This window comes from Acartia tonsa, chromosome 10 (assembly GCF_053477335.1).
Source record: "Acartia tonsa isolate MP-2025a chromosome 10, ASM5347733v1, whole genome shotgun sequence".
NCBI lineage: Eukaryota > Metazoa > Arthropoda > Copepoda > Calanoida > Acartiidae > Acartia > Acartia tonsa.
In genome coordinates, this window is record NC_137269.1 from 14500846 (window position 1) to 14516601 (window position 15756).

Below are 15756 nucleotides of genomic sequence, written 5' to 3' on the forward strand. Positions count from 1 at the left end.
TTGAAATAATATTCATTATTTTATTTTAATTCGAGTGTCAACCAATAAGAAATAGGCATGCTGTTTTAAAAGTTTGGAATAAAAATTATTATTTTTTGTCAATTCCTTTTTTCAGAGTATAAAATGAGAATAAATTTTCCAACATCATTATTGATTTCTAATTTAACATTTCATACAGTGGGTAATATTTATTTCAACATTTTTTGTCATCAAAAATCAAGTGTCACAAAAATAATAATATTTAACATAAAAAAGAAATTTTTAAAATAATTTTGTTTTCTTTATTTGTTGAAGATTTAAGCCCAAGCTTTTTCTGAGGGGGGAGACCCCCCTCAACCCCCCCTCTCCTGAAGGGGGAAAACCCCCTCGACCCCCCCCCCTGACGCTCTCTTCTTTAAATCTTTCATTATTTCTGTAATTTATTCTAACTATCTTATAAATTTCAAAACATGAGATAAAAAGGAAATAATTTGCTGTACATTATTAAAAAATTTAAAAATTGTAAAAAAAATTCCAACATGATTTTTAATTTTAAATACAAGAATATTTTTTCCTATATGATATGTTAAAATTAAATACAGGAATAATTTTGTACTGTGGAATTGAAGAAATAAATGCTGTACATTAGAGTGGCTTGATTTTCAATGATTTTCTAATTTTAAATGTGCTACATACACTTTCTGTCTGAACATCATATAAGAGACCAAAAAATGAAAAGAAAATATTTTGAATAATGGGGAGGCTCGCTGATGCATGTAAACTTTTAGAAAGACACTTGTGGGGAGAATTTTTTTTTTTTTTTTTGGGGGGGGGGCAATTATTTTTCTTTCAAAGTATAGCTTTATGCACCTTCCCAATTTTGTCTTGAAGAGTAGAATAAGAATAAAAAATCTGTTTTTAAAACTATTGATCCTTGCAAGAAAAATCCATAAATAAATTTAACAAGGATGACAACATCCATAAGTAGCGAAGCACAAAAAATCGTAGATGGGAATACGTACAGGTAGATTTAAAAGGTTTTTACTAAAATCAAGAATAGATTTATTGGAAAAGATAAATATGAAACCTTGTTTTATTTTGTATGATGACGATGGTCAAAGTAAATTATATTAAAGATGCTCATAACATTGGGAAAAATTATTTTGATACTGATATCCCATAAAAGTTTGAAAATTGGATCAATATAAACAAAGATCTTGGGAAATATGTAAAACATAAACATATAAAAATAGCCAAAAACCCGATAAAAGGCAGTCTGGCCGCCATGGTTGTTTTCTTGAAACGACAAAAAATTTAATTTTTAAATCCTTAAAAACTTTAAAAATTTGGAAAATCGGACAATATACACTGAAGATATGGAAAAAAGTGTTAAATATATTTAAAAATAGCCTAAAACCTGCCAAAAAGGCAGTCTGGCCGTCATGGTTATTTCCTTTAAAGACGGAAATTAATTTTGATATCTACAACTGAAAAAATTTTGAAAATCGGACTATAAACACTGAAGATATGGAGAAAAATGTTAAAAATATAAAAAAACAGCCTAAAACCTGCTGAAAAGGCAGTCTGGCCGTCATGGTTGTCTTCTTTAAAAGACGGGAAATTTAATTTTGATATCTATAACTAAAAAAATTTTGAAAATCGGACCATACACTGAAGATATGGAGAAAAATGTGAAAAATATAAAAATAGCCTAAAACCTGCTAAAAAGGCAGTCTGGCCTTCATGATTGTTTCTTTAAACAACAGGAAATTTAATTTTGATATCTGTAACTGAAAAAATTTTGAAAATCGGACCATAAACACTGAAGATATGGAGAAAAATGTGAAAAATATAAAAATAGCCTAAAACCTGCTAAAAATCGGTCCGACCGCAAATGATGTTTTATTGTCAATTGTGCTCCTTAATAATGGGAATGTTGTCAAAAAATTTCAGCATTCTATCTTTTATAGGAGCTGAGTAAATCCCATTTCCCCCATAGCGTTACGGACTGACGGACTGACTGACGGACGGACGGACAAAGTGAATTATAGAGTAGCTTCGCTACTAAAAACCAAGAGATTTTACATTTAATTTAAGATTTTTCATGCTTGGATGAATATTTTTTAAAACCAATTTGATATTCTTATATTAATCAACAAGACAAATTCAAAAAGATGCATAAAGCAATACTTTGAAAGAAAAAAAGTTGCACCTCCAGAATAATCTTCTAAAATTTTTAATGCATGGAAACACCTTCCCCCCATTTCCCCTCAAGGACAAAATCAATTTTTTATATTTAGGTTTCTTATATGACGTTTAAACTGTAGATGTTGATTACAAATTCAATGTCCAAAATTGATCCACTCTACTGTACATTGTTATTTTAATAATATTTAATATTTGATGTGGGTATAAACATTAGACATAGATGGTCAATCTGACCCCATTTTTTTCTTAAAAAGAAACCTTTGTTCACTTTTTGTTGTATATGAAATACAGCCCTATAGGCAACATTATTTGCAACTAAATTTTGCAATGATATAATTTTTAGAAAGATAACTTTATTATAAGAAATTAAATTATTTATAACTAACTTATTATATGTTGTGTCATACGCTTCACATTATATGATGGAAGAAATATTTTCTTCAAAAATTTCACCCAAGGAAAGCTTTAACCTAAGATATTCAACAATTTATAGCTGATACATAATGTAAACAAAATTCCCTTGTGCTGTCTCTAGGTTATCTCTATTGTATAAATGAACGTACAAAAGAGGAGGAGAGAGAGAAGGAAATAGACAGAAAAGTGAGGGAGGGGGGAGGGGGAAGAAATATAGAGAAAAATAGACAGAGATATTTATTGTTCACCCTTAGATGATGTAAATTTTTAGATAGACTTTTTTGAATTTAAGAAAAAGATAGAGAATGAGACAAAACCAAGTATCATAATTTATTAATATTGCTTATACAAGAAAGGTCATTCAAAATTATTTCACCAATATTAAGGTCAAGTGACAAAAATTTAAATTTCCACCTACTTCGCCCCCAGAGGGGGCAATAGTAGAAGGAAAATTCAAATTTTGATCACATGACCAAAATTGTTGAAATAATTTTGATATCCTTTCTAGCATTCACAATATTACGAAAATATGATAAATAACTATTATACATTTAGCAGGGAGTAAGAGGACATTAAGTAGTTTTTTTACACTAGTCCCTAAATTATGATTTCTTATTCGTTGGTTTTGCAATATGGGAACTCTTATCTAATTTATTTCTGCATATAGGTAAGTGTCCAAACGTGTCAGCCACAAAGAAAGGGTAATTTTGTGTATCAACATTGGGGATGTGCATCAATATATCGGCCATTGTCTTTTCCTTTAGATCCCTGACATTTAGGGTCAAGAATAAATATTCAGTAGTTTTATTATGTGAGGGTCCGGATAAGATAAAAAAAACAAGGTCAATTATGTCCATTTTCAATACTAGTGGCTTTGCTCATAGCCTTTAGGGGCTTCGTCTCAAGAGGTAATTTAAAGCCCCCCCCCCCCCCATCCTTCCTAAAAGAATACCTCAAAACCAATGAGGAAATAGAATTTTATTTAAGAGGAGAGAACAACCAGTAAAGTGGTTACCGAGATCTTAAGCTTTAGACAGACAGACGAATGGACGGACATACATACTTTGTATTATAGATAAAAATAAGTCATGTGCATTTTATGCTACACATAATTATTTTATAAAAGTAACAGTATGTCTAGTCTTGCTAATATATTGTACTTTTTGTGGTGTCCAAACTTTTCAATCAATAGTTTAAAATACAGAAGCGGTAACTCTATTAATTTTCATTGGGGACGAATATCAATTTATCGTACATTATCTTAACTACTAGCTGCTTTGCCCCTAGCCTCTAGGGAGGTAGGGGGGGGGGGGGGAGAAGGAGGCCAGGAAAATAGCCTGAAACCACCCCAAGACATGCATAAAGCTTTCTTGAAAAGCATAACACATACGGAATTAAAATTTTCAAGATCTTAGGCTTCAGACAAATAAACGTTACTACTTATATTATAGGATTAAGATCACTGACTTCTTATGTAAATAATTGTACCTGTGTGAATATTGAGTCGGCAACCGTTATGAAAATTTGTTTTGAAAACAAGAATTATTATGATTCTAATTGTTTTTGGGTGATATAATCTCTAAAAATTTAATAATCTTTACAAAATCCGATTATTTGTAATCATATCTTTTTCATTTATTTGTATTTTTTAAGGATTAATATATTGTAACTAGAAAAGCTACTCTATAATCAACATTGTCTGTCCGTCCGTTCGAAACGCTATGGGAAAAATGTGATTTTCTTAGCTGCTATTTAATAAACTCTTTACTTAGGAGCATGGTCCGTTGGTCTGCTTCAAAATACATAAGCATTGATTTTTAAATTATTATAAATATTATATCTTTGATTCTCTATTTTTTTAACACTGAACATCTGCGCTATAACTCACTTCACCCGTTTTTGCCTGGTCCATTTATGATTTTTTAGTGCTTCACTATTTATTGATGTTGTCATCTTGTTGTATTTTCTTCGTGATTTGTTGCTTTTACTTTATTTGAATAATCCCAGCAAACCGAGTAAATCAAAGAACTCCCCAACCACTTATTTTTAGTAGCGAAGCTACTCTATATATAATTCAAAGTGTCCGACCGTGTATTCGTTGTGGTTTCTAGACATCTTTTTTATGTATTTGTGTTTCGCTACTTATTGATGTTGTCATTATTGTTTTTAACTACAAACTAAGTTTTTTAGGAAGAATAAAAGTAAAATAACAAGGATAACAACATCAAAAAAGCGATGCTATAAAATCAGAAGGAAGAACAAACGAACAATAACTCTTGTATAGTATCAGTTCCTAATAAGCAGAACATTAATTTTGAAGTCTAAACGAAATTGTACATAAATTTGATGCAAAATTTCGTTAATAAGTAAACAGTAAAAGGACATACTTTCATCTTTAGAATTTGATTATAAAGTTGCCTCGCTCATAATTCTTGATCTGTTTGTCCTAAGAATCATAATTCCAAAAATCAGATGAATAGGATAATCTAAGGAATGCTAACACCATTAATTTGTCTGAAGAGAATGAATAATGAATGTCGCCTTTGCAGAAGGTCGTCCAGAATGAATTACAGCTGTTTTCCCATTAGTTCAGACTTTGCCGCATGATGTCGCAAGTGTTAAACAATTTCTAGCAGACAAATATTTATAATTTAATTTCATAGAAATCTATTATTTTGTACTGTATAATTCTTTTATAACAAAAGTTTATCTTTTCATATTTCAGTAAACTACGCTCTAGTCTATTCAATACGAAATTTTCCTCGCCAACATAACAGCATATAATTTTTAAAAACCAGTGTGTTTAACCAAATAAGAAAATATATTGTGAAATGTAATTAATTTGTGAATCTTAAAATAATTTAGGTATATGGTAAAAATAAGGTAGGTATGATACGTGTTCGATCCTAGATATTATATTATCATAAATTAAACATTTTACTAATAATTTGACTCAAGTTGAATTTTATGGTGATATTGTCATACAATATAAGTGGTTAAGGATGAACGCATTCCTAAATTGAATAAATAAGATCTTAGAAAATCTTATTAACCAGTTCATAAATGTTTATTAGATAAGCATTATAATATTTAACTCATCATTTATTTTAAAAAAGAAAACAAGATTACATATATGAATTATACAGGCATTTAAATATTTTTTTTTAATATAAGCGTATTTGTTTCACAAAGCGTATTTTTCTCAAAGATTCAACCAAATTATCATTTAAAAATTTTAATCTTCAGTACTTGGTATTAGATAAAATTGTTAAAACAAAATTGACAGTGAAGACAAGAAAAATTAAACAAATCTAATTAATTTCAAAGAACGTGTCCTAACTTTTGTGATTTTTTTAAAATAGCTATTCGGTGCTTTTAGTAGGTAAGTGTAAGATGTAAAATGATCCATAGAATTTAGAGAAGCAATCGTTTTTTTTGTAGACCTCTTATTATTAAAGTAATTCAAGTTTTTTCAAAGAGTTTATACGCAACAAAAAAAAGAAGAAAACTGCCATTATGAACAAAAATAGGAAGATCATTGATTTGACACCTTACTTTTTAAATTCTGTTGAGTACCTACCTAATTAGTAATTACCAAAAAAATCTATTTTGTTAAACCCCGGTGAATCAAAACTTTTAACTTTGACAGCTCGTCACGTATGGGTTAAAAAAATCACAAAAGTTAGGACACGTTCTTTGGAACAGAAAAACATTAAACAAGATTAATTTGTCTCGTGCATGTAGTATATTCTCCTTCTGCTTTAACTATTCATTGGACACTTATTTCTGAAATAAGACCAATGTTAATTTTTTTTTAAATTCTTAAATCCGTTAATAAAATTGTTATCCAAATTTTACCTGGTATGTCCTGGTTGCCTGCAAAGACCACAAGTTCTCTGCTTCTTCTCACCAGTGCTATGCGCTCCTGTCTACACAAATAACATGTCTTAAACTTTAAATTGGTCACTTAAAATATATTTTCAAAGGCGAATATTTTTAACATTTGTTTTTAGGTCATTCCGTCCTTCAGGTTTGATTTTGATTGTTAATTAGGACATGTTAAAATCTTTCAAACTATGTACATATGATGTTCTTGAAACAGCAATCAAAAGTTAAGAACGTAGAGAAACTCTATCATTATTCCCTACAACTACAACCTAATTCAAGTACCTAAATAATGACAATAGGTTTGTGATTAAATATTTTTAAATATTAGCTATTCTGTAACTTATTTACGTCATTTTTTTGATTCTTTAATATTAAGAAAAGTAGATAAATAAAAAAAGAGGCTAAGTTTGAAATCTATTACGTATACTTAACAATCAGCAGGCTCATTATCGTTTGTAAGATAAGAGCCTTTTCATAAAATCTGATAATAATAGACTGTAAGGAATCAGGATTTATTTTACTTAACACACATTCCTGTTGTTTAGTTTTAATAGCTCCGGTAAAAAGCATATTATCCACACTGCCCGCCCCTCCCCTGCCTCCCCCTCTACCTCCTCCTCTACCTCTTCCTCCTCCTCTGTTGTACCCCTCTCCACCACCACCACCCCCTTGATCTCCTTGCATATCATCAGCCCATGCAAATAATTTGCACTGGGATTCTCTTGGTTTGGAACATACATAAAACTGTCTTCCCTGAACATAATTCTTTTAATATTCACTTAATAGTCATTGAAAGGAAGATTGATTTCAAAGTATTGAAAATTGAAGGAAGGAGATAAAATGTGCTAATTTATAAAATTAATTGTAGTGCTTAAATTGCAAAATATGGATATAAGAAGCAACGGCGAATAAACCATCGACGACAGACAAATTGAGTTAATGGTAATAAAAATACAATAATCCGAAAAAATGACGTTTCCCTAAGACTGAACAAACGGCTATGCTTTTAAAAGTTTTAAGTAGGCTTACAGAGATTTTACATTTTTTGCTCTCTATTTAAGATAAGGGTCAAAAAGTCAAAATGTTCTTATGCCTTGTTTTGCATGATCAAAGTTGTTTTCACCTGATTATTGCCTTCCTTCATGACTGTTCTAGGAATAGCAGGTAAAGGAGGATAACACTGGCACATAGGTACATCTGATTCAGAACTACCACCCATGCCTTGTCGAATAGAGTTCTGGACAAAAAATATGAGGATGCTATTAGATTTCTCGTTTTATTAGAAAATTTAAGATACATTTGTTTGTTCAATTTAAAAGGTAACAAGCATAATGGGAAATAGTAAAATTGTTTTTGAAAGTTTTCTTGTTTTTATAAAATAATCTCGTATAGGTACATTAAATCTTAATTACATAAAAATAACTTTTTGTTAGATTTCTTAATGTCATTATTTTTCTATTTCGAAATATAATCTTCAATGCAATGTTTATAAAGGTAATCTTTTGGAAATTGATGATCTATCCATTTATAAAGTGAAACTATATAAAAATTCAATTTTTCAAATATAACCTGATTATAGTTACTAGTTGAAGCTTGGTCTTCATCGGCCCAGGAGAAAAACCTACATTGTTCATCCCGGGGTTTACCACAACAATAGAAATCTCTCCCTTTGTTTGGTCCATCTTTCATAGCAGTTCTTCTGGCAGATGGTTGGCCACAGTCACAATTTATAATGTCATCATCTCCACCTCCGCCAAAAGCAGAACCTACAGTTAAACATTTTTCAAATCATTGATAGGATACAGTATATTTGTTGACTAGGTAAACTATTTGATATATTATTATACCTGGATTAGCCCTAGTAAAAGATGGGGCAGCAGGGGGAGGTCTGGCAGAAACTGTTCTCGGAGGCTCATCAACAAACTGGAAATAATTACACTGACTTGCTTCACACTTTCCAAAATCTCTCCCTTGGTTTGGTCCTTCTTTTCTGACTGTTAGAATGATTGCTGGATTGCCACAGTCACATGTCAATGCACCTCCTGCTGATGGGCCTGATTGGTTTCTTGGTGGTTGTGCTGAAAGTCCCAAGCTTGTATTAGCTGAACTTTGATACCCACTGTCCTGACTTCTACCTCCTCGAGGTTGAGTACCTTAAACAAACACATTTTTATTTTTTATTTCTTAATATTATTTATGCAATTTTAAGGATTTTTATCTTTAACTATTCAAAAAGAAGGTTGATACTTACCACTTTTTTTCAATATCTATCACAGGAATCACAAAAGATATAATTAAGATTCTTTTCTAGTTGAATCACTAAGTATCTGATTCTATACATACATACATGTAATTATAAAAATTTGCTTGTGCTGAATACCTCTTGCTCTACCTCTTGTAGTTCCTCTCATAGGACCAGATCCACCTTGACTTGAAGTATTATTAGCTCCATCTCTTGTCACACTAACAGCTCCTCCTCCCCGAGGAGGACCCCCTCCACCTCCTCTCCTATCTCTTCCACCTCCACCAGAATCGCCACCACCCCTTCCTCTTCCAGTACCTCGGTTTTGTGTACCTCCTCTACAATGTAATTAAAAATCATTAGGAGTAAACTAGACAATCTTTTATTAAAGAGAAGGTATTGCAGAAGCAACGTGGAAGGTTGGTACCCTTTGCCCCAAAAAAGTAGTAAACCTTTTTCTGGGCCTATAAGCAGCTTCACCATGAAGGTGAATCATAGGTGATATCTTTCTCAATAGACACACAGACGGACACACAACCCTGTTAATTGATCTTTTTTTAAAGCTATGAATTTAAGATAATAATTTTTACCGATTATTTCTGTGATTATTGGCGGCCCCTTGTCCTCCTATTCCACTATTTAGCTTTAAAATATCCAACATTTGTAAAATATCTTGATCGCATCCACCTATAAAAGAATTGAAATTAATGACCTCATTATTTGTTATTAGTCTGTAAGGTTTGTTTATAAATTTGATCATGTATTTGGCTATAACTCCTTTGAAAATGCTTTCGAAATAGAACTTTTTCGACCTAAGATACTGAAACAATTACTTTATAAGCCCAAGTAATCAGTTTTGTAATGTCTTTCAATTTCATGGAAAATTAATGAAAATATAAAAATATCCAAATTTGGGTGTAAGTTTAATTATGTATGGAAACATAAAATCAGTAGAAAAATCTCTTTTTAGGACTTTTCTCTCATTTTTAAGGTTTGATTATGTTCCATTAACTTTTAAAAAAGGATTTGTGCACGGATTATAACATAACATAATTTTAGGCAGATATTAATGCCGATCGGTTCAGCGGTTAGCTAGATCCTTCGGTACGCACAAACAGACAGAGAGACATCCTGTTACTTTATTATAAGGATATTTACATGACTTTAAAACGTAACAAACCTAGACATGTAGTAAACTCGTTTAAAAAGTATGGAGCGAGGGATCGAGGTTTAACTTCCATTTTTATCATAGCTGGGTTTCCAGGACAATTATGACATTTCACATTTCCGTCAACCTGTAATTTAATTTTATGCATAAAAAAGTTATGGTCCTTAAAAATCACATAGACCCCATAATCTTCCCAAATCAATTTTTTTAAACATTTTATTAACACAGAACCTCTTCAAATGTCTTTTATTCCTTACTGACTATTCCCGCATAAAAAAAGTGTATTTGATGTAAATATATAAAATCATTTAGTTTCAAATTTACTCCTTTTCGGTTTAACAAAGTATATTTGATATTTCTCAAAAAAAATTTAACAGAAATTAATTATTCAAAATGAAACGTTTACCTTTGCTTGTAGTACAGTAGCAGGTAACCAAATTGTTTGTCTACAAGCTGGATACCCTTGACATGTCACCATCCAACTATTATTCTGCCTCCGTTTCAATACAATCATGGAACTACAACTGGCACATTGGACAACCGGATCCGGAATGTCTAGTCCTAAAATCAGCCCTCAAGTTTTTCACATTTAGATAGAACACCAACAATTTTAGTAAATAAAGTTTGACTTTTAATGACAGCTTTGTTTCTAGAATAGTAAAATAAACAAAAATAACTATATCCGTGTTTATAATATAGCAATATATAACTAACAACATTCTTGGTTAAGAAAGCGGTTATGTATTTTCAATAATTTAATTTTAATCTCAATCAATCATTATATTACCCTTTGCCCAATTTTGTAATATCTGAATCTAAATTTTAAAGTCAGTTCATGAGCAAGGAAGTTATAAACATTTACGCTGTCTCTAAATAGGTAACCTGATCGTATTGATATAACCTTGTTATAGTGTAGAAGCTTAACTAAAATTTGAACATTACCTGTAACATCACCATTCATGCCAAGTTCATTTTCATTGACAGCTGGAGCCTCGTTCATAAAGTGTTGGGTAGCTGCGTCAAGATTATTTACATTCTCCATACTTATCACAAATATCTGGCGGTATTTGGCAATCTGGTCAGCCAATACCTCCTCCTTGCTCTTAACACCATCGCAGATAAGCTTAAGGTCGTTCTCAAGGTCTGCTCGCAGGTTGGGCTTAGACATTGCAATACCCATGGAGTCATAACCGTCACACAAAGCCATGCCAAGTTTACCTGGCACTAGTTTATCTCTGAAAATTAAAACTTTGATTTGAAATTTCAACTATCTTTATCCATTTGTCAAAAGCCGTGAAATTATAAATAACACAAAATAACTAATTATTTGTAGGTTATACTATTGTTATGCATTAACATTCATTTCATATCTATTTTCAAGCACTCATGTCTTTTGAAACAAAATTGAAAATCATTATTATAGATACAGCCATTTTGCATAACTTTCTTTGACAGAAAAAAAACACAGATGAAAGGAATACCTTAGTTATTCTTTGGTTATAAAGCAACTAAAAATTAGTTGAATGAAAACTTTACCTGTTTTCAATGAACACGTATTCTCTGTTTTTTATAGTTTCAATATGTTCAGCTTGAGTAGCATCAGTGCCTATACCATTCTTATCCATGAGAGCAATAAGATCAGCTTCAGTTAAAAGTTTTGGAGGTTCAGTGCTGCCACTCACTTTCTCTATTGCTGTTGGCTCAAATTCCCTATTTTAAATAAAATGCTATTTTTTATTTTAAAGGGTGATGTGCAGAAAAAAATTAGTAAGTTGTTAAAGTTTGTTCAAATCTCCCCCCCCCCCCCCCTTGCAAAAAAAGATACTCTTATAATTTACCTGACATTTTCATAGTTAAGAATTTCTTTATCTGACCATCTCTCATAGGTGTAAACCTAGACAATTAGCTCTATTATTATTATTTATTCTCGAAGCTTACAATAACATTGAGACAACAAGAAATCATATAAAAATAAACAATGAAATCAAGCTTCTTTAACAAATAATTGACCTTAAATTGATTTATACAATAAATTTGTCAGTTTGTGTGTGTTAGTCTTTCGGGGTTTTTGTGTTCTTAAGAATATCCCACTGTAGACATGCTCTATAAACATTAACATAGCTTTTAATCAGGGAGGTAGGGGGCATTGCACTGTAAATTATACTAGTACCCAAACACAGGTCTCCTTAACAAAACCTTAGATTTAAAAAAATCTCCAAAGAAACGGACAACGGGGCCTTCAAATAGGGTACAGTGGTGGTCAGAATCCGTTGGAGATTAAATCTTAGCTGCTCCTTCTTGCCAGCTATTGCAATTTGAAGTTTTGTGGTAAAAATGCCTAAAATTTCAAGAATTCCAAGGATATATGCATAAGTGAACACCTTAATTCATCAAATAAAAAGGGTGAGTTTAACTTTTGAGGAGTTTGTATGTCTCTGCATATGTAAACTACACAGTCCCTCCCCATTTAGAAAATTTTAATACTTTAAAGAAATTATTTAATGAAAAAGGTACATTATCCAGTTTACAACTTTAAGCTAGAGGCTGTTACCCTGTAACCAGTAGAGATATTTTCAATCCAAGTTTACATATACCTTAAGTAAATTTTTAAAATACTCTCAACACCCCCCCCCCCCCCCCCCCTTCAACCCCCCTTGCAACCCATAAATTCTAGGGGGAAGGGGTTGGGCAAAGTAATAGTATTATGTTTTACTCAAAACTACTTGAAGTAGTATTGTGAGAAAAAATTATATGTAAGATTCTGAGGCCCAAAGTTTCTGGAAATATTGTTGACTACCCCTCCCCCCCCCCCCCTCCTAATGAAATCTAATTAGAAGGTGGTGAAGAGGCAGACAAGTTCTTTAGATATCATTAAAGAAATATATAAGCTTTAGTACTTAAACTTTAGAAGGCATCAAAATCTCTTACAAATATTGCTGCACCCAACCCCCTCCCCAATGGAAAATACTCGGTAATATCCTCTTAGAAATTTTTTTTTCAATTTTGAAAATTCAGTTCCCCCCCCCCCCACCCCCAACAACGAACAACTCTGGTTGCAGCGCTCAGCTCCCTAGCCTGCCTAGCAGCAGCGCTTGGCCCCCTTGCCTGCCTGGCCGCAGCGCTTGGCCCCCTTGCCTGCCTGGCCGCAGCGCTTGGCCCCCTTGCCTGCCTGGCCGCAGCGCTTGGCCCCCTTGCCTGCCTAGCCGCAGCGCTTTGCTCCCTAGCCTATAACCTAACCTAACCTAAATTAGTTGTTCGTTGTTAGGGGGGGGGGGGGGGACTCAAATTTTCAAAATTGAAAAAAAAGATTCTAAGAAGAGAATACCAAATACTCTTGTGTTACTTTGAAATCACTGAATCACTGAAAGCAAACTTTGGATTTAAGCTTTTTTAGGATACTTGTTACTTTTACAAATATTGCTGAATCCCCCCCCCCCCCCCACCCTCCATCTGTTGGTAATAGTGGCTAGTAGCATAGATAAATAATATTGTATATTATATAGAAACCTCTGGAGATATTCAGGGTTAATATTTTAACTTATATAGGCCCATATTTACTTTTATAAAAATCTATTCCAGCTACAACCCTCCCAATCTAATACAATTATTTTGCTGCATATTGGACTAATAAAAGAAATATTGTCAACCCATTGCTCCTTCCCCAAACATTGAATATAAAGCAATTTGGAAATCTAAAAGCTTTATTCCAAAGTTTGCTTCTTATTGCTATAGTGGTTCCTGAGTAAAACACAGGTGGTGAGGTTGTAAGGAGGGTAGCTGGAGGGGGAGGGCAATCAATATTTTAATATTTTTTATGGGGGTAGAGGAAATTGAGCAGCAATATAATTTTTCTGGATTGGGTTGGTTCAGGTTGGGGAAAGGTCAGCAATATTTGTTCAAGTATGAAGTAATTATGGACCTACTAAAGTTTAAATCCAAAAGCCCTCTATATCTTAAGTAATCTCAAAGTAAATCACAAGGGTATTGCTGTACTCCCTTCTATTACTTAATTGGAGGAAGGGGGGGGGGGGGAGATTGTAAAGCAATAGGGAGGGAAAGGGAGGTTGGAGGGAGGTTTCAGCAAAATTTGTAAAAGTTACTTTTAACTTAACAAAGCATATCTCAAAGGTTTGCTTTGCTGCTATAATTCTATTGTTTTTTTAGTGACACACCATAGTATTGCCCTTTCAACTGCAATTCCCCCCCCCCCCCCTCTTTCTAACTTTACAAAATGTTATGTTTTTGATTTATGAGGGGAGGGGAAGAGGTCAGCAATATTTGTAAAAGTGCTTTGGGTCCCACAACAATACAAATCCGAAAGCTTATATAAATCTCTAAAAGTTTCTTAAAACACATTGGAATGATATTCTGCCAACTTCCCCCCCCCCCCAAATTTGTTAGGACGATGGGGGGGAGAAGGTGGTCAACATAATTTCTACAAAGTTTTGGCCTAAAAACCTTACATAAAAATTTTCCCACTATACTTCAATTAGTTTTTGAGAAACACATAATAGTATTTAGTATTACTATGCCCCCCCTAGATATACCACACTTTTCTGGGATCTTGCTGAGTCAAGTATCAACTGTTGGGAATATCAAAGGATGACTCCATGCAAAATTTGAGCCGGATCCGGCCAAAACCGGCCGTGAATTTTATGAAAAACCGGTTTTTTCCGGTTTTTAGGGGGTATCTGTAAATCGATTCAGCTGGAGCAAAACCGGTTAGAGGTACAAAAAATTTTACTTCACATGAAATTTAGCCAATGCAATTGCCTACAAAAATGTACTTCATCATCAACTTGATTGGACAACTCTTTCCCCTCCTAAATGTCCATTAAAACCTCGGAAACGGCAAAAATCGCCAAAAATCACGCCTTCGGCGGCAAATAACGGCTAAACGGTCAGCCGGAGGCGAATGAAACATAAATAAAGAAATGTCTGCCTCAAAAAGTTGTTCAACATCAAAGAGATGCTTGAAGTCTCTAAAACGACTCCTTCCCCTCCTTTAAGGGGAAAAACTGAAAAAACGTGATTTTCAAAAGTATGCCCACTTCGTGGGTGTGGGGGGCACTGAACCCGTCACCCCAGGGTCACCAAATATAAAGTCTAGGCGGCCTACAATGCTGAATTTTCACCAAGTGAAAGTCTTGTGTCATTATCTCTTATAAGAAAAAAGTTATTAATTAATTAAAATTTCAAATTGTGATATTTTGATGGATTTCTTTGATGAAATGACAGGCCGGTCAATTTTTAGGCCATTTTTTGCGGTTTTTGGGCCGTCACGCCCAAACGGTTTGAGATAATCTCACGGGACCTTTTGCCCAACCTAAGTCTGGTTATTTGTGAGGTCTAGGAAAAAAAAACAGACTTACGCAAAAGATTATAATTATAATCTTTACACAGAAAAATGGCACGAGGTGAGGGTTTGAGGGGGCAAAATGAGCCGACCAGCGATTTTTGACGGCACGCAGCGACGTCGTGCTTCATCCAATCCGGGATTTTTTTTTTCTTAGACCTTACAAATAACCAGACTTAGGTTGGGCAAAAGGTCCCGTGAGATTATCTCAAACCGTTTGGGCGTGACGGCCCAAAAACCGCAAAAAATGGCCTAAAAATTGACCGGCCTGTCTTTTCATCAAAGAAATCCATCAAAAAATCACAATTTGAAATTTTAATTAATTAATAACTTTTTTCTTATAAAAGATAATGACACAAGACTTTCACTTGGTGAAAATTCAGCATTGTGGGCCGCCTAGACTTTATATTTGGTGACCCTGGGGTGACGGGTTCAGTGCCCCCCACACCCACGAAGTGGGCATACTTTTGAAAATCACGTTTTTTCAGTTTTTCCCCTTAA

The 15756-nt window shown here is 33.2% G+C and overlaps 1 protein-coding gene across 7 annotated transcripts in view; it reads right to left on the reverse strand.

The window, feature by feature from the left end:
- Nucleotides 1-5682: 5682 nt before the first annotated feature.
- The window catches only part of Top3alpha (topoisomerase 3-alpha), a 38283-nt gene continuing 28209 nt past the window's right edge, over nucleotides 5683-15756 (reverse strand). For 2 of the 7 annotated variants that reach the window (XM_080173642.1, XM_080173643.1), the window contains exons 18-30: nucleotides 11738-11793; nucleotides 11436-11609; nucleotides 10842-11134; nucleotides 10306-10460; nucleotides 9912-10026; nucleotides 9322-9418; nucleotides 8870-9069; nucleotides 8337-8642; nucleotides 8059-8255; nucleotides 7613-7726; nucleotides 7024-7242; nucleotides 6460-6530; nucleotides 6178-6387 (exon numbers count right to left, since the gene is read on the reverse strand). In XM_080173642.1, the coding sequence (XP_080029768.1) occupies nucleotides 6363-6387; nucleotides 6460-6530; nucleotides 7024-7242; nucleotides 7613-7726; nucleotides 8059-8255; nucleotides 8337-8642; nucleotides 8870-9069; nucleotides 9322-9418; nucleotides 9912-10026; nucleotides 10306-10460; nucleotides 10842-11134; nucleotides 11436-11609; nucleotides 11738-11793 (2022 nt within the window). In that variant the 3' untranslated portion in view covers nucleotides 6178-6362. Of the gene's footprint in view, nucleotides 5941-6177; nucleotides 6388-6459; nucleotides 6531-7023; nucleotides 7243-7612; nucleotides 7727-8058; nucleotides 8256-8336; nucleotides 8643-8869; nucleotides 9070-9321; nucleotides 9419-9911; nucleotides 10027-10305; nucleotides 10461-10841; nucleotides 11135-11435; nucleotides 11610-11737; nucleotides 11794-15756 lie in introns of those variants that run through there. The other 5 variants (XR_013882925.1, XR_013882926.1, XR_013882928.1 and 2 more) reach the window with 5 other exon arrangements.